At 41.9% G+C, this 19,184-nt stretch overlaps 1 protein-coding gene across 5 annotated transcripts in view; it reads left to right on the forward strand.

The window, feature by feature from the left end:
* The window catches only part of Pde1c (phosphodiesterase 1C), a 528,369-nt gene extending 513,219 nt beyond the window's left edge, over window positions 1-15,150 (forward strand). For 3 of the 5 annotated variants that reach the window (XM_057762590.1, XM_057762575.1, XM_057762584.1), the window contains one exon: window positions 14,672-15,150. In XM_057762590.1, coding sequence (XP_057618573.1) covers window positions 14,672-14,841 — 170 coding nt within the window. In that variant the 3' untranslated portion in view covers window positions 14,842-15,150. Of the gene's footprint in view, window positions 1-3,792; window positions 3,905-14,671 lie in introns of those variants that run through there. The other 2 variants (XM_057762549.1, XM_057762557.1) reach the window with 2 other exon arrangements.
* Window positions 15,151-19,184: the final 4,034 nt, after the last annotated feature.

The following is a 19,184-nucleotide window of genomic DNA, read 5'->3' on the forward strand; positions in this document are numbered from 1 at the left end:
TAAAGTGCTTTTACCTGTTGACAGGTGACATTTTCCACAGTGAAGCCCATCTTACTCCTTTCTGATCCCAGACTGCCAAGGTGATAGGTAGATGCCCATCCATTTCCACAAGGCTTCTGCGAGTAAGGGAGTGAGCAACCTCAGGATTAGTTTGTGATTGCTTAGAAATGAAGCATCCTCCATGCCTAGAAGGCATCTTATCATGTGCCCACTGCGGTACATTTCAGATTTTAGAGCATTAGGAGGAAGCTAACTTCATCCCAGAAACACCACGGGAAAATGATTGTGTCTGCTCCTTGGAAAAGTTATCTCATTCTTGAGCCAGGAAAGACATCAGAGGTCATCATGGCTCTCAATAAGAGTATGCAGCCCTGTTGTGACCTGGCCTGCTGTGCTGAACACGGTGATAGTTTGCTAGGGTAACATGGCCCATGAATCACCAAGTTGGCAGCCTTGTCTTTCACTTGTCAGTCTAAACTTGTTTCAAGGTTTTAACTTCTAAGCTCTGACCATCTCCAAAGCTTATATGGAGTAAAGTAAGTACCTCCCAAAATGCATGACTGTTACAGCGTAAATGAACGGTGAACAGAATTAGCCAGGCAAACTCAGTATAATATATTCAGCTTTAAAAAGGGGAGGACTTACAAAACCAAGGTTCCAGTGGAGATCAGGAAACAGAAGGGAAGGCGGAGAGCATACCCGCCAGATTTATAGGTAAACATATGCCTCAGGGCTACCCGCCCCAAAAGGAATGTGATTGGTTGGGGCTTCCCCTACACATGACACAATGCCTGGCTCTCTGTCTAGCATGCGCCTCCCCCTTGCTAATTACAGTTGTCAGCTCTCTCTGGCCCCTTCCTGCCTCAGGAACTATACATGTTTCCTACTTCTCACTTAGATAGCTTTATGGCTACCTACTCAGATATGATTGGTGTCTTCTCATGTTCCAATTTAAAGGCGCTTTTGATGGTATTATAACCGTGTTATAGAAAATCATTAATATCCAGCAAAAAGTAGCTTTAAGAACCATTGATTGGACAGTTAGTTGAAGATTTTAAGATTCAGGCATTAACACCATTGCCATGAATGGATTTAATTCAGCATGATTACATCAATAAGCTGCAGGTAATTAAATGAGGAGACTCCTTTTGTGAATTCTGGCCAGGATGACCTGAGATGCTCGTTCTTTGATAGATAATCCTCTGCTCTAAACACATGCAGAGATAAACAAAATAGAAAAATGAATTAAAGTCTTGAAAGACAGTGTAAGAGACCATCAGCTCTGGGAACCAGAAACCAAAGGGAATTACACAAGGCACCTGATACCCCAGGACAAATGCTGTGGGACAGCTGTGCTTCACAACCCAAACAGACACTGTCAAAAAGGTACAGAAGGGACCAAAGAGTCTTCTGGGTTGCAGGCATCTAGAGAGGAACCTGGTCAGAACACAGGATGGGGCCAAGAAGGGTAAAATCCCTGGTGCTGACTTTTGTTTGGAACACTAACCAGAGCTACTTACCGGGAACTATGGAAAGACAGCCATGTACCTTCTTAACAGACAAGGTCAGTACTGGAAATGAGTCTCCGACTCTCCCAATATGACTGTGGGCCTTTAGAACCAGGTATTGTCTTAAGCCATGCTCTGACAGAGTTTTTAAAGGGATCAAATGGAACTAAATTCTATACAGAGCTGCCACAGGGGCAGGAAAAGTGGAAGGAAGCACAGGACACACAAATTCCACAGATAACACAAGGGGTAACAGGTAAATTGGGCCTCATCAAAATAACACACTGTTGGGTAGCCAACAAGACTACCAACTGTGTCAGAAGGCAAACCAGAGCATGGGAGAAAATATTGGCAAATGATATGTTTGATTAGGAGTTAATTTCTAGAATATATAATGAAACTTCAGTAACTCATTTTGAAAAATGTTTACAGTTTCTTAAAAAGTTAAACGTATCCAAGTGTCCTGGTACATGTTAGTTGGCACCTATGGGACAGAAAGTCGGGGTGGGGGGCAAGTGTTAGACAGCAGCCCAGACTCCACAGCAAGTTCCAGGCCAACTTAGGCTACATAGAGAAGCCTTGTCTCAAACCAAAACCAAAACAAAGCAAGAGTTAAACCTTCTATGTAATCAAATGACCCAGGAATTTTAGATTCATAAGCAAGAGAAATTAAAGCAAAATTTCATCGGATACCTTGCTCCCATGTGGTTACAGTGACATTTCCCATAGTAGTTCAAACGTGGAAACTACCTCCTTTCCAGTACCTGAAGGATAACCTGACAAAATGTCACAGCCATTCCAAATGAATGAAGTCCTGGGGCAATCTGAAGATTGGTGAGAACATTTTGCTCAGTAGAAGAAGCCAGACACAAAAAGCCATGTGACAATGATTCTGCCTCTACAAAATATTCAGAGAAACATGAGGTGGGTAGTGGTATCAGTGGCTGAGGAGTAAAGAGCAGAGGGTGACTTTCCCAGGGCATGGGGATTTTAGAGCAGAGGGCCTATACCCAGATTCAACAGCGTGGAACTCAGATCGAAGAATTTAAGGTGTTTAACCGTGAGGAGAAATTTCCAGTCTTGACAATGCATCCCAGCAGTCACTGCAGCACAACAGTCGCAGTGAGAACAGGCATCCAAGTGAAAAACTAGACAAGCAAGAAGTCAGGAGGCAAAGAGAAGAAAGGAAATGGCCATGAATGCAGAATGTCCTTCTCTGTCAAGTCCCACCTTCCTTTTTGAGATGGGATTTCTCACTGAACCTGGAACTTACAAACTAGCTGAGATGGCTGGCCACCAATCCCTCGGCATCCCTCTGGAAGCCGCCCTAGGGTTAGGGTTAAAAGAATAATTTACCACATCTAGCTTTTTATACTGATGCTAGCAGTCTGAACTCAGATCCTCGGGTTTGTACCATTGGCACTTTACCCACTGAGCATTTTCCCTGCTCCCATTTAATCTCTTTAAAAATATTTAAAACTCTGATCTTATTAAGCTGTATGGAGAGGATAGGAACTTATTGTGTTAGCATTTATACTTCTCCATAGATTTAAAATACAATTTTACATAAAACTATGACTGTTTTACAAAACAGTGGTGTCTGTTGTCATTCATGTTGTTTAACATGCGCTCTTCGACCTTTGACGTTTTCCCTTTCTAACCTGTGGGGATGGTTGGGATATGAGGAGCTGAGTCTTTTAGAAGTTCTGGAGGTTACTTGTCAGAAGCCTGCATTGATTGTTTCATTAAAGGACTGCAGTTTCTGAAGGCTCATCCTTCAGTTTCAACACAAGAAAACCACATGGGGTCCCAATCCTTAGGAACCCTTGCACATCTAAACCAGAGTGGCTCTTCCGTGGCAAAGACTGGCACACACAGACGTATTTTTCCTAGTGCCTGCTTCATTTGTTACTCAATGGAATTTTTGAACTTCATGGAATTCAGGGGTGAAGGGCATCCACCCTGATGGAGAACTGGGAAACTGTTGGCTGTTGCTGGAAGAACAGCTCAGAGTTTTACCACCACGACCAGCCTTAACTGTTATCCATCCAAAGCAGTCACCTCTCAGCAGCTTCCCAGGGTGCCTCCTGAAGCAATCTTAGAGGACAGGTACAGTACCTAGCTGTCGCTGATGCAGATAAAGCTGACGGCCCCTTGCACACAATGCATGGTAGTCTCGCAGTAGATACGGCTCTGCTTCTCAATTCTGCTGCCTGCTGTAGAGAGAGTTTCTGTGCCAAATGCTATCCAGCTCCCAATGACGTTGTTGTATGTCTTGTTGCAGGAGATTACGGGTAAAACATCCATCCAGAAATGTCCTTGGAAGAGACCTGACCATCTTCAAGGTCTGAAGACGTTATGGAAATCTTATATTTCTTTTCCTAAACAAAATCTACATGTATTGTAAGTTATTGAATATTTAACTTCAATTGATGGCTTTTGGTTTCCCTAATACAGTTTTTAAAAAAAAAAAAAAAAAAAAAAACAGGTACTTTTATATGTATTTTAAACTTACAGACATCAGGGACAATGCTAAGTTAATAACATGGATTAAGCCCTGACGATTCTCTGAGGATATTGGTAGTCACATCTTCTTTAACAGATCAGGACACCTGAATAGCTTGCCCAAAGTCATCATTGCCAAGTATCAAGCCTCTTCTCATTCCTGAGGGATTTGTTGCAGGCAAATTACCCACCTGTGGCTTTAAGGCCCAAAGCTCTGGAGTGAAGGGTTCTATCCCAAATGACTGTTGATTCTGCTGCAAACTTTCACCCTAAGTTCCCTGTGAGGGTTGGCAGTTGTCACTCACTTACTGTGGACAGAGTCAAGGCTTCCTTCTATGCCTTGCTATGTTACTCAGAGCTGTATAACTGAAGAATTTCCCTTCTCGGGTCTTGAAATGGTTTAACATGGACAAAGTGCATGCAGGTAACTGACTAGCCTTACATTTTTAACCTAAATAATCAGATAGGAAGAAAGCTGAATGTTGATGGAAAGAATTGAGTGAAAGACTTTGCACAGCTTTATCTGTCACAGTGTGTGGCATGGACTTTGTGTTCCAGGACAGACAAAGGGAGAACAAAAAATGAAACTAAAAATGATCTTGAGGGAGGGCTTCTTACCTTAAAAAACAGTAGCACCAGGTATTAGAAGGTAGCTGTTGTCTGAATAGGGAAAGAGTTGACTTTCCAGTCTTACACAGTGGCTCTGTCCTCTTCACAAGTTTGTCAAGGAAGGGCATCTTATTTAGGGTCTGTACTGCTTGTGGAGAGACACATGACCACGGCAACTCTTACAAAAGAAAATATTTATTTGAGGGGTGGGCTTACAGTTTCAGAGGTTTAGTCCATTTCATCATGGTGGAGAACATGGCAGTGTACAGCAGGGCAGCATGCAGGCAGACATGGTGCTGGAGAAGGAGCTGCCACATGTTGATGTGTAAGCAACAGGAAGTAGACTGTGACATTGGGAGCAGCTTGAACATAGGTGACCTCAATGCCCACCCCCACAGTGACACATTTCCTCCAACAAGGCCACACCTACTCTAACAAGGCCACACCTCCTAATAGTGCCACTCCCTTTGGGGGGCCATTTTCTTTCATACCCCCCAACAGGGGCTTGAGAACTCTGCCTCAGTCCCTTTCATGCTATAGCAAAACCTGAAGACAGAAGCCATGGTTGCAGCACCTGTATAGACACAGGTTTGCCGCCTCCCTGGACTTGAAGTTTGTGAAGGAATGAACTCATAGACATCCTTCTTAAGCAAACATAGGGAGTAACCCTAGGTATGAATGCATTGCGGAAGTAAGGGAGAAATATTGGCTTCTGTCGATGCTGACAACTTTGCCAGCTGGTGTACATTTGAAGAGAGTCATTTATTTTTTAAAGAGAACATTCATGAAGGTTACAGAGTGTGATGCACAGTAGCTCGTTCACTCGTTTAAACATTTCTCAGCACCAGCTGTTATCAATACTATGTTGTATCAGGAGATACAAATGTGTGCATACATTATCTCTGCCCCAGGAAGCAGGCACACAGGACTGAAGTGGCTATGGAATGAAGAATCGAAGAAGAAAGCCAGAGCATCCACTTCAGAATGGCTTCTGCAGAGAGTGACTCATAAATAACAGTGCCCTAGCATAAGGAATGCAGAGTCTCAGGAATCATAACTTGCCCTGTCATTTTCATCCTCTTACTAATTACATCCAGATTAGAAATCAGGGACAAAGCTCTGGCTTCTCATTGGTTCTCTGAGCCATTCTTCCCACCAGGATCTCAAGAACTTTGTGTTCTTCAATATATCCTGGTCAGAGTCACTGAGTGGATCACCATCTCCTTACTTGCTTAGTTCAAAATGTGGACTAGGTGTTTTGCTTTGCTTAGAATACCACTTAGTTTCAAAGTGGTTCCCCCAGGAAATTAAGGGGTGTGTTCTCTGCCAAATACAAATAAATATGCTACAAAATCTCTTTAGTGTGTGGTGAGATCATGCAGGTGTAAATCATGTATAGGGAATTTGATGAAATTTCAGTGGTGTTAAAAGAAAATTAAGAGAGCAGACTGTGGGAAAGCATCCTGGCCCTCCGTGCTCAGCTATCACGTAATAATATCATGTCACCAAGCACCTATCACACACCCACTGCCAAGCACTTCTGGTTTGTTCTCCCATGCACAGCATCCTAAAGTTTTCACACGGTCATTCTCTCTCCCCACATCAGAGAATGCATGAAAAGGGACAAAGCTCTGAGTGGAAGTGACCCTAGGATCTCAGAGGGAGTGGTAATTATCCCAGCTCTGTGTGCCTGCAAGCCTATGGTTCCCCCAGAATGCCACCTACTGCTTCCAAGAGGAGAACTCTCATGGGGCTTTTTATGGCATAGATTTAGCACAGAGTCTATACTGTGTAGGTGCTGGTGAACAGGGACAAGAGTAGGTCTGCCTGCATGAACCAGACCCAGCCATGCATCCCAAAGACCTCTCTAACCCTAAAAATTGGACTACATCACTGCCCAGTGGGAATTCATTCCCAAGAATATGTCATTAGGTGATTTCTTTGTGTGACCATCAAACAGTGTACTTATATACATATTTACATAAGACTCTGTGGTATAGCATTTGGACTGTAGAGCATATTCAATTCTATATGCAGTCCATTTATTTACTAAAGCATCATTATATGGTGCAATTGACAATATTATAAATGACTTTTTTCTTTCAAAGAAAAAATAATAATGAGACGAACTACACCAGTCTGTGGTTCTTGACTTTGGCTGAACATGATGATTAATAGATAGCTTCTTAGATTGTGAGCCTTCCTTTTCCACCTCATAGAGATATTTGGTCTTTCTGAGGAGAAGAAAAGGGGGCTATAGACCATGTGGACTTCTGGTTTTCTTCAGGTAGTCTTTGGAGAGCTGGAATCTTTAAAAATGCAGATAAGGGAGTTAGTCATTCCAGCATTTAATATGAAACAGACCATTGAGAGTTTAAAGATAGAGTGTCACTTTAGATGATACTGCATGTATTATGTGTGGATTAAAAATAATTTTCTGGTTGAGTTAATATTGTAAAATCCTATTTCTACAAAAAGTCAGGGGTCCTTTTTGCCTGGCTTCAAGCTAATGCTTTCACATCTTGGGATACATGTGAATTCCCAAATAGGGAATATGCTCCTGCATATTCCTGGGATTAATAAACCTGCCAGACAATTGCAGGTCTTCATGGCAGACAAGGGAGAGAAACCTTGACCCCATGCTTGCCTAGCATGAAGGCAAGGGAGAGAAACTTAGGGGAATGAGCACTCCCATACATCAGTGCTGGCTGCTTTCAGATGTGTGGTTCTTCTCATTCTTATTAGTGACTTCTGAAGTGAGTGCTAATCTATCTCCATTACTGAGATGAGAATGCAAAGCCAAGCAGTGGTATCACAGGAGGGCAGCACCAAAGCTAAATAAGAGAGCAGGAAAGAGATATCTTGACAGAGGCAGCCATTATAGGGTTAGCAGAAACCTGGCTCTAGAGAAATTTCCAGGAATCCACAAGACTGACTGCAGCTAAGACCTTAAATGAAGTAGTTTTAACTTGGCATTTTAAGCCTCTTATGACACCTATTAAAGCTAAATTCGGGGCTTAGATAATTTTCCAGGTACCAGGAAGGATCTGAAATCTGTTGGGATGTGAATCCACGCTCCAGACTTCCTTCATCATAGTTGTGATATAAATCCATTAAGCCTCAGTTTACACACCTGGGAAAGGAATGACACTGGTGCTTGCTTATAGACAGATGTGAGCTGGGGCATGGATTTAGCTAATTCACTGTAAATTCTCGGCATGGTATCTAACACAGGTAGTAGGCGTTATATGTAGGTTTTAATACTCACGTCTGAACTCAATTCAACAGCACTGTCAGTTTGTTGTGTCAGCAAATTGAAATCTGTTTTCTGGAGGAGAAAATGTTAGGAGAAGAGAGTAGAAAGGAGAAGTGGGGGGGGGGGATAAAAAGAGGATGGTAGCAGAAGAGAGGCATTATTTGTGAGGGAGAAATTGTGGTACTTATGTGAATAATGAGGGCTCAATAAAGTGAGGGTTGAAGCTCCTGAAAGAGCATTGCTTTATGAAAATCAAAGATTATATATAACTGCAAAATAAAGGATGGTGGTTAAAGATGTGTCGTCTTTGTCTTAAGTTTGTCTTTCTCTTTTAAGTGTGTTCAAAAGTGACCCCCAAGTTAACTCTGTGTGTAGGCATATGCCTTGGTCAAATCTTCATCAGCTGATATGATCATTTCTGCAAGTCATTTGCACTCAGTGTGCTGACTGAGCCGATGGGTAGTGGGATTGTTTTCCTTATTTGTTTCTTCTTTATCCAGAGAGGGAGGCTGTAGTCTTGGGTTCAGCTGCAGGGAAGGTGTAGCTATTAGAAGAAGGAGGGTCAGGCCCCTTCTAAGACCCCAGAAACATTTCAAGGTAAATAAAAACCCCTTCAGGAGGACAACCAGCACCCCAGAAGAACAGTCCACCACAAACTCAAGATGGTGCCCTGGTGCCTACCCTGCTGTCGTGCCCTGTCATCAAAATCTTGACATCTGCATAGGAGAAAGGCAAGAAGTACATACAAACAGTACCGGGCATAGCTCCCCACTTCCCCATATTGAGTGAAGGTGACAGCAGGCATGCATGTGTCTTTCATAGCTCAGTGGGGAGCCCATCTCTATCAGTAGGCTCAGGCTATTTGTAGGGACTCCAGTGGTAAGCAGAGTTTTTGTTCTGACAATCAGAATTTCAGCAAATGGTAAATGTTCCTTCATGCTGAGAAGTGGGGAATTCAATAATACTTTGGCTGAGTTCATGCTGAGCTGCAAAAATAGGATGAATATGGAGAGGGATTGTGACTCAAAAGACATAAATCAGTGAGCCCAAGCCTCTGCTTTTGTTCCCAAGCTCTCAGTCTTCAATTCTCTGTCCTCCAGGGTCATAAGAATGGTTTTTTATACTTGTTCTACATGCCTTGGGAATGGGAACGGTGGTGGTGGCTATGATTCTTATTTACCCTAAACCATGGAATTGCATTCTGAGGGCTTAAAAATGGCCATTCTAACTATGAGAGAGGATTTTATTATCACCTCACTGGGTGAAGATAAGACAGTTTGGGCCTGGGTATTAAGAAGTCTGAACCAGTCATCTTGGCAGTAACCTGCCAAGGCACCCGACAACAACCTAGTCGTAAGATTTTGCTACCTACAATTCACACTGCCTGCAAGATGTGCTGGGGTAAAGTTGGTGCAGAACTTGCGGGAATGGCCAGCTAATGACTGGTCCAACTTGAGACCCGTGCCATGGGGGGAACCCATGCCTGACACTACCTGAAGGGCCAGGAACCAGACGCTGCATAGGCCAGGGATCTATGATAGCATCTAACACATCTGGGGGAGAAAATGTCAATGAAATGATTCTTAGTGATATTCTGCTATACCCATAGATTGGTGCCTAGCTCATTTGTCATCAGAGAGGCTTCATCTAGAAGCTGGTGCAAATAGGTACAAACACACAACCAAACATTAGGCAGAGCTTGGGGAATCCTGAAGAAGAGATGGGGGAAGGGTTGTAGGTGTCAGATGGGTCAGGACATCATGAGAAACCCCACGGGATCAACTATCCTGGGCTCCCAGGGGCTTCCAGAGACTAAGCCAAGGATGAAGGAACCTGTATGTGTCTGACCTAGGTCCTCTGCATATATGTTAGGGCTTGGCGTTCTGCAGGACACCTAATGTGGGGTTGGGGGTTGTTTCTGACTCTTTAGCCTGCTTTTGGGACACTATTCCCTCCTACTGGGTTGCCTTGTCCAGCCTTGATATGAGGAGAGTTGCATAGACTTATTTCAACATGATATGCTGTGTTTGGTTGGCATCCCTGGGAAGGGGTGCCCTTTTCTGAAGGGAAACTAAGGAGGAGTAGATCTGGGGGAGAGGGGGAGGTGGGGGGAGAGACTGTGAGGAGAGGAGGGAGGGAAAACTATGGTTGAGATGTAATATATGAGAGGAGACTAAAGAAAAACAAATGAAAGAAAGAAAGAAGAAAGAAGAAAGAAAGAAAGAAAGAAAGAAAGAAAGAAAGAAAGAAAGAAAGAAAGAAAGAAAGAAAGAAAGAAAGAAGAAGGAGGGAAGGAAGGAAAAGAAAGAAAGAGGCTGTGCAGAAGTTTTTACTCAGGGTGCTTCCTGTAAGTGAGTCTCAGAGCTCTGAGCGAACCCAGCATAACTGCCCTAAAGGGCAAGGATTTCTATTCTTTTCAGTTACACCAACAAAACACAACATATGTTCCAAGAAACCAGTGGGTAAATATTAATCTTAGACTTCAAAAGTTTGCTGAGCAAGACTTTCTGGGGGTCTAGTGGGAAAACCCCAAGGGATGCTGGTTTATTCAATTTTCTCTTAGGTGTGTTTTTGTTGAGCTGATATATAGGAAAAGTGTTTAGTTGTGTTTCTTTTCTAAAATTACACCACTGAAAGCTAATTATTTAGAAATATTGGAAAATGACATCAGTTCATCAAAACAAAGGTTCATGCTACTCAGACATAATCACTGACATGAACTAAAGTTTATTTTTTAGATTACCCTATGCACATGGTAATATGTTTTGTAATGGTTAGATTAGGTTAGGGACTGGAGAGTTATCTCAGATGTTAAGAGGACTGGCTGCTCTTCCCGAGGACCTAAGTGCACGTCCCAACTCTCACATGACAGCTCACAACTGTCTGTAACTGTAGTTCCAGGAAATCTGATGACCTCTTCTGAGCTCCAAGGGCACAAGACAGACATGTGATACACTGACATACATACAAGCAAATCACTCATAAAACATGTAGTAATAATTTTTAAATTAGCTTAGATTCAAAGTTATTTTTGAAAATACTATCAATGAGCCTTTATTTTTGCTAACATTTCTCCCATCTTTCCAGGATGTCACTGTATTGCGTCTTATAAAATAAAATGAGAATTTATTTAAAAGTACTTCTGTTTATTTATTTATTTACTCTGTGTGTGCACGTGTGTGTGTGTGTGTACATGCCATGCCGCATGTATGGAGGTCAAAGAACAACTTGTAGGATTCAGTTTCTTTCTCCACCGTGTAGGTTTCAGGGGTCAAATTCATGTCATAGGCTTAGTAACTTAGCTATCTCGCTGGCCTGAAAATATAACAATTCAATGTATCCTATTTGATGGTAATTTGTATCTTTGGTTTTTGTTTGTTTATTTGTTTGTTTTTCGAGACAGGGTTTCTCTGTGGAACAGCCCTAGCTATCTTGGAACTAGCTCTTGTAAGACCAGGCTGGTCTCGAACTCACAGAGATTTGCTGCCTCTGCCTCCCAAGTGCTGGGATTAAAGGTGTGTGCCACCACCGCCTGACTTGGTAATTTTTGTCTTGCTGTGTGTGTCATATATAATATATGTGGTGGGGAGAGAAACACCATGTAGAGATTTGTGGAGGTCAGAGATTGTTTTTGAGGTAGGGTCTTTCACCAAACCTATAATTTTCCATTTCTTCTAGATTGAATGGCCAGGAGGACCCTTGGATTGGCATGTGTCTGCCTGCCAGCACTGAGACTATAAACATGTGTGTTACCATGCCAGGTTTCTCTATGGATGCTAGGGATGTGAACTCCATCCCAATACTTGGAGGACTTCAGTCACTAATCCACCTGCCCAGCTCTGCATGTAACCTCTGTGCTTCCTCATGATTCTCAGGCATTTGCTCACTGTTGAGAGGGTGTTTGCTGAGAGGGTTTTCAGAGAACTGCTTTTGGAGTTTAACAGATGTGTCCCTCGGCTTTGAGTCCTTCCAGCTCACTTAGGTGCTCTCTCCCTTTGCTCTTTAGGAGACAGTGAAGCCACCTGCAGTGAGAGAGAGCTGGTACCTGCGCAAGTGGCTGGCACCAACTCCTCTCCTCCACACTTTTCACCTAACTAGCATATCCACTTTGTTCTTCCTGACAACACAATTTTTCCCTCTATGTTCATTAACTCAACAGATTTTCAGGACAACCAAGGAGACAAGGGAGACTAGAGGAGAGGGGAAGAAAGAAGGCGGCCAGTCCTTTACCTTTTTCTCCTCACAGAACCGCAGGTTAGATGATACACTCATCTTCATCTATGCTCATTCCCTTCTCCCAGCTTGTCATTTGCTGTCTTTTATCTTCTGTTCTAGGATCCCTCAGGGTGACACATCAGATGACGTCATCGGCCTCCCTAAACTTCTCTTGGCTCTGTAATCCCGCGGGCTTCTCTGCTTTACTAAGCATTATTGTGTACTACCCACCAGTTGGGATTATCTGCTATTTGCTTGCTTTTAGAATAGGGCTAAATAAATTCTGCTTCAATCACAAGATATTAACTCCCGTCACATAAAATCAAGGATGTGCCAGTGTGCCACTCAGTATGTTGCTCTGCTCTCCTGGGTGAAATCGCAATGGTCATGTTTCTTCTCTGTGACCACTTTTTGGCTTCTTCTTAGACCATAGGAAGGATGTCACCATGTCCAGGTCACACTAACAAACTCGTCCCCCTCCCTAAGGGTTGTGGATCTATCGAAATTGTTTGGTAATATGCCTAGTAGATTTATCTGTTTTCTCGCAGATTTTTGTGTAACCCATTATTATGTGTCTGTATTTTATACTTTGGGTTGTGGTTGACTTCATATTTTGATTCATTGCTCAGAGTAATTTTCATTTAGAGCCACTTGGAGCTCCTTTGTCATATTCTTTCTCTCTTCAGCTTTTTTTTTGCTTTTGAATTTTATGTTTCTATAATGGTCCCCAAGTCCACCTTGTGCACAATATGTCTAGTTTTAGTGTAAGTTATTTGTAGAGGAAGTACCTGATTCTCTTATTGGAGAAATAAAAATTTCAGGTGGGTTCTCTGCTGCTGTAACTTCAAAACCTGGAAGATTTTCTAGGTCTGATAAAGAAATGCATGTCATGTCATGTAAGTAATTCTATCTATGAACACCTTTATATTACACCAATGAATTTATATTGCTGTCAGCAAGTCTAATCAATTACCTGTGGATCATTCATTCTAGCCTCCTCCTTTTGCTTAGTTGCTAACATCTGTGTGGATAGTTTTCATCATCTGTTCTTTTGTGTCTTCCATTTTCGAGAAGTGTAGAGTATATTTGAATTGATAATCTGCTCCTGTATGAGAAGCAGCTTTATCCACTAGAATACAGAGCTTGGGTGTAACTCCCCTGGCCTCTCTGCTCCTCTGAAGCCTGTTGATAGTGTGAAGTTACTTGATGGCCCTCTTGCCTCTCATCCCCTGCAGGCTCATGATTACTTACATCAGCAATTCAGTCAGATCATTCTGCATTGCATTCTGGGATACCCATAATCCCCTCAATTGCCTTTGAAAATTGCATAGATTAGGGATCCCTCCCCTAAGACATAAGAGTTTTGACAAATAGCATCAGAACCCACCAGTTTCCCATCAGATGACTTCACTGCCCTGGATTTTCCACTGTTCACCTGTTTAATCCACTCTCCTCACTTTAATTCTGTCCCTGTCAGTGACGTTTTTATTGTCTTCATTGTTTGGTGGAGGGGTTTGTTTGTTTGTTTGTTTGTTTGTTTTCCTTCAAGCTTATCTTGTGAACAAAATCCTATGGCTCAGCTGCCTTTGCAGACTGACTTCATCCACTTAGCAATGTGTACTTAAGATGATCCACAGCTACATATGGTGTGATCGCTCATCTATTTTTATCAATTAAGATATATATATATATATATATATATATATATATATATGCCTACTACTATTTATTTATCCATTAACCCATTAAAGGTCATCATCTTGGCCTTTTGACAGTTGAGGTGAGTAAACCTAGGAGTATAATTATTGTCTTCTGTGGTAAAGACTGTGTCCAGCTTTATGAAATTGCTAATCTAGCTTTCAAAGCAACTCTACCATTTTTTCTGCTCCCATCAGCAGGAAGGAACACTAACAGGCTTTTGGACTTTGGCTTTACACACAATGTGTTAGAACACTGTTCTTTCATTTGTGACTCTTCAGTGTTCACACTTTGTCCTGTGCTCCTTGGATAGATGTATCTTCTCTCGTAAGGAGTCCGTTCAGATCGCTTTGCCCATTTTGGCATTGGGTTACTTCCTTCTGTTGAATTTTAAGGGTTCTTTGTGCATTTCGGATATTAGAATTTATCAGTATTTTGCAAGTATTTTTTTTTAGCAATATGTTTTTAATTTGTACTTTGGGAGTAAGTGCCACTTTTCTAACCCCCAAAGCTTGCACACAATGCTAAATGTTGTTAGCAATAGTTCTATCTCTGCCCACCATGGTCACTTTGCTTCCACATGTGATCCCAGCATATTGAAACCCTTCCTTAATTTCAGCCATTCTTTACCAAGTGAACTTCATGCACTGGGCCACCACTGCCCATCTCTAGCAGTTTCTTGTCCTTATTGATTTCAAATCAATGGCCAAGTTGATATTGTGCTTACTCAATTATCAGAAATCTAATCCAGTGTGTGTGCGTGTGTTTATTTGTTTTGGCTTGGAGGAGACATACAAGCCAAGAGGAAGCCATGATGTGTGTGGCATGTCAAGTCTCTGTGAAGCTAATGCTTGTCTGTCTTCCTTCCCATGATCTCCAGTCATCAAGCCTCCTTTGCGTCACTTCAAACGCCCCGCTTATGCATCTAGCTCCTATGCGCCTTCAGTTCCAAAGAAAACGGATGACCATCCTGCAAGGTACAAGATGCTGGATCAGCGAATCAAAATGAAGAAGATCCAGAACATCTCTCATCACTGGAACAAAAAATAGGGCAAGTACAAGAAGAGAGGGAGCGAAGAAGGGCCTGCCTGTTTACCTCTCAGCACCAATCAGATGCAGTGGGACACACCTGGGAAGTCACACAGCTGGCGCTACTGTGACTGACTCTCAGAGGCAAAATGAAGATTGCTTGAGATTCCCCTTGGTCATTCTCTTATACATACAACAGGCATTGGATCCAGGAGTCAATCTAGACTCCAAGGAACTAGTAAATGGTAGATTTGATTTTATTATATTAGTCTTTAAAAGACTTAAGTTGCAACCAAATTAAAATGATATATCTTGCTCTGAAAAATAAAATTCTTCCTACTGACATGTTTCCTAATCCCCAAGAGATGACTTGCCCCTATGCAAACACTGCCTCAATAACTATAAGGGGTAAGAAATGTACTTCTAAAGATAACTTTTCCAATTAAAATTATGTTATGTTGTGAAATTAAAATATAATTACATCATTTTTCCTTTTCTTCCCTCCTTCCATACCCTCGTGTACACATGCCCTTGCTCTCCCTCAGAATCATGGCCTCTTGCTGTAATTGTTGATATTTTATATATATATATATATATAATTATATGTAGCAATTATATATTTATATTCCTAAATATATAAATACAATCTGTTCAGTCCCTATGTTACTTGCATCTATGTGTTTCCAGAACAGACTATTTGGTACTGTGCTCTTCCCTGAGATAAACTAACTTTCCCCCCCGTCTCAGCATTCCTTATTTACTTATAGTTCTTTGCCTGTGGTTGTAGCCCTGGGGGATTTCCCTGTTCCATGGTAACATGTCTGTTAGTGTTGTCCAATTATAAATGCACTGATTTAAATTTAAAATACTCAAAATCCAAGCAGATGTGTGACGTTCAAAGCAAACACAGCTAAAACAAATGTACTTATGAGCACAAAATCAGAGAAAAGATGGGTGATGTGTTGCTTTTTCATGTATTTTTCAGAGGGAGGTGTGTGTGCGTGAGAGAGAGAGAGAGAGAGAGAGAGAGAGAGAGAGAGAGAGAGAGAGAGCTCATTCCAAGCAGCTCCAACGTACTTTGCAGGATTTGAATTTTCTAGACATGCATTTGGCTCAATTCATCCAAATCCTTCCCTTCTATCAGTGTAGCTAATGACTGATGAAGGGCCTGCGGCTTAAACTTTCCAGGCTCCAGATACTCTACGGGAAACGGTGCTTTGGAACTGGGGCAGGAAGCTGTGAAGTGATGAACCTAGTTCTAATTCTTCATTTCCAACTTTGTCTCCCTTAGTCTAAAGATACCTTTAAATTAAATTTTAGCTCATCTAGCTCACAGCCTGCCTACCAAAAAATGTCAGGGGCTCCCATTTGTTCTCCTCCCTGTTGGTGAGACAAGACATCTTTCTAACCCATGTCTTGTTGGGTGGTTTAGCAAAAGCCATTGTTAGCTTTTCTGTAACTTTATCAATTCTTATTTTGAGACCTAAATCATAGAAATGATTGCACAGGAAGTCTCATGGCCAGAGGTAGCTTTTGATCCCTCCAGAAAGACAGGGGTGAGGGGAGGCATCTAAAAATTTGGATTTGATGCATGGCATGTTTACAATTCCTTTCTGCCTGAGATTTTCTGCAGGTCCTTGGACTTGTGGTATGATGCTGTAAGCCTTGGTTTGTGTAACCCACTCTTCCTTTTTGAAGGACATGTATCATACTGTAGGTTTGGGATGCTATTGCCATGCCCTGTGAGTAATAATAGGTACAGAGAAACGTTAGTCCAGAGCACTGCATGCAGGACAGACTGTCTAGGAAAGCAAGGAGCCTTCTATGGTAGCCAGGCTTAATTGCAGAGGTTATAGTTAAATTCCATAAACCATAATTACCTAAGAAACAAGAGTCAGAGTCTAGTGAGCACTGTGCTGTTGGGTAGCTCATATCTAATGTAGATTATTCTGGTAATTGTTATACAAATGAGAAATTACTGACATTTTGTTAAGCAAGACAATGGCAATTCTTAGTTCCCTGCCCAGTGTTTGGGCAAGAAAAACTATCTGCAGGCTGGTAATGTACCTTCTTCTGGATTAGGTTAAGTCACAGGTAATGCCTGCCTGTTGCTATGCAGGAGCTTTAATGCCAAATGCGCAGATCCATTTGACTACACATTGATAAGGTTAGGGAACACCCTTTCCCTGTCTCTCAAAACTTACAGCCTTGGGTTTCAGGCTTCAGTGTGGCTGTTCTTTCTTTCATAGTTGTTTTGGAAATTAAGGATGTTTTCTCCTTCGTATTTTCTTCTCTTAAGATATGTTTTGTCTTTTCAACCTTTGCTAGAACTTTAGTTCAACCAATGTACGCATGTGAAGAGTCTGCACTGTTTGTTAATGCCTACCATATTTTTACACGCAGAAACGAACGTTATATTCTTACAGCAAATAAAAAAAGATGCTTTGAATGAACTATCTCACTTGAGTAATCTTTTTCTTCCTAAAATTCTGAAATTTACTTGAAAATCTGCCCCCAACCCAGTTTGTCAGTATTCAGAATTGCTTCTCTTGTTAGGGTGACTACAGCAACTCACCCTTTTCCGTTTATGAATTTATGTATGTCAATGATTGCATGTTTTAATAATCTTATCAGTCATACATGTTAACTCAGTAAGTTAACTTGCTAACCTTAGAAACCTGTGATGGGGGCTACTCAATGGGTAAACACTCTTGTTATGAACTCACGTGACATCCCAGGGTAGCCTAGCTAGTGATTAAGAACCGGGACTTTACAGTTAGAAAAACAGATTATTAAATCCTGGATCTGACTGAGGTGTTCTGTACTGAGTTACATAATCTCTCTCAACTTTTGTTTCATTTACTATGAAGTGAGGATATAATGTGACCCCACCCAGAATAATGTGGGGTCGGCCAGAGAGAATAAACTGCAGTTATTAGCTGTTGTTTCTTGTGGAGAAAGGAGACCCAGCCTGAGAAAGAAATTGGACTTTCAGTTAAAGAACAGCATCCCTCACTGGTTCTTTCCATGACTTAGGTGATCATCTTCCATTACAGGGATTTGCTGCTCATGCGGCTATTTGCACATCACCCTGGATTCAAGGCCCTAGCATAGTCCTCTTTATGGTAGAAACACAATATCCCCACCCCAATATTCCTTTGTTATGTACCTCCCGCACTTGAGAGTTCGTGCTCCTCCAACTATTATGGTTGTTTGTTCATATCTTGTCCTACTTCCTCTGACATCCCTGACCACCTCCCTGAATCTTGTCGTCTACATTAGCATCCTTCACTTTATTCAATCCCAGCACGTTTGCTTTGCTCCTTCCCACACAGTCTGCTGCACAGAACTTGTCCTGGAGGAGCAGCATTATTTAGACATCAGTAAGGACAGCCTCCCTTTCTGCAAGATGTCTTACTGACTGTGACTCTTTTAGGGACAGATTTGTCTCTGTCTTTTTGGACTTGTAGTGTCACCTTCCTTCTCCGATGCTGAGCCTGAACTTCTTGTGAATGTGTAGGATGACCCATTTTTTTATCCATCACAGGACCCAAGTTCTGGGTATTTTCCAAGCATAATAGCATACTCTAGAAAAGGATTGACATAGTTCTAGGTCTCATCTCTGCAAAAGCAAAGAATTCAGAGGATCTTCACAATGGCAGTTTTCCCTTTACTATGACCCAATTCTTAGGTAAGACCAGTCCTTGTAATAAAATAGAATCACTACCCCTTCTCGCTTCTGTTTTGGTCCTGGCCAGCATAAACCGCAGGAGTTCTAGTTATCATACCAGTATACACAAGGAGAGGTCATGGCCATCACTCACAAGTACCCAGAGAACACTGATCTTCGTTCTTCTACATCCTGTTACGTACATGCACAGTCACATGGAATGTGTTCCGCATTCCCACGGCTGCCGTTTTTCGTTTCTCCATGGGATAAGATACGGTTGGCTTCATTTTGAGTCTAGAATGTCCATCCACAGTCCTATTCCTAAGACAAACGGGAGGTCACTTAGTCTTCTACAAGGCTGCAACTTGTTTCCCATTAAATGCTAGCTTCACTTGATCAATTAACTTTGACCTGTTTCTAATGAACAGATCCTACTGGGCCAATACTTTGATGTGTAGGAAATCTGTTGAGAGCCAGAAAGAAAAATATTCTAGAACTGGAGTTCGGGAATGCACGAAAGAGTAAACCGTGCTTCTGTGCATGGTGTTGGTCACACACCCCAGTGACCCCACTAGCTGAAGCAAGAGAAAGCCCTCTTGTGCCACAGATAAAGCAGGATTTTGGGTATCATTTTCAAGACTGAAAGAAACACTTATAACTATGAAATATACTGTATTATAATAAAAGGATATTG

This window comes from Chionomys nivalis, chromosome 1 (genome assembly GCF_950005125.1).
Source record: "Chionomys nivalis chromosome 1, mChiNiv1.1, whole genome shotgun sequence".
In the NCBI taxonomy this organism is placed as follows: Eukaryota; Metazoa; Chordata; class Mammalia; order Rodentia; family Cricetidae; genus Chionomys; species Chionomys nivalis.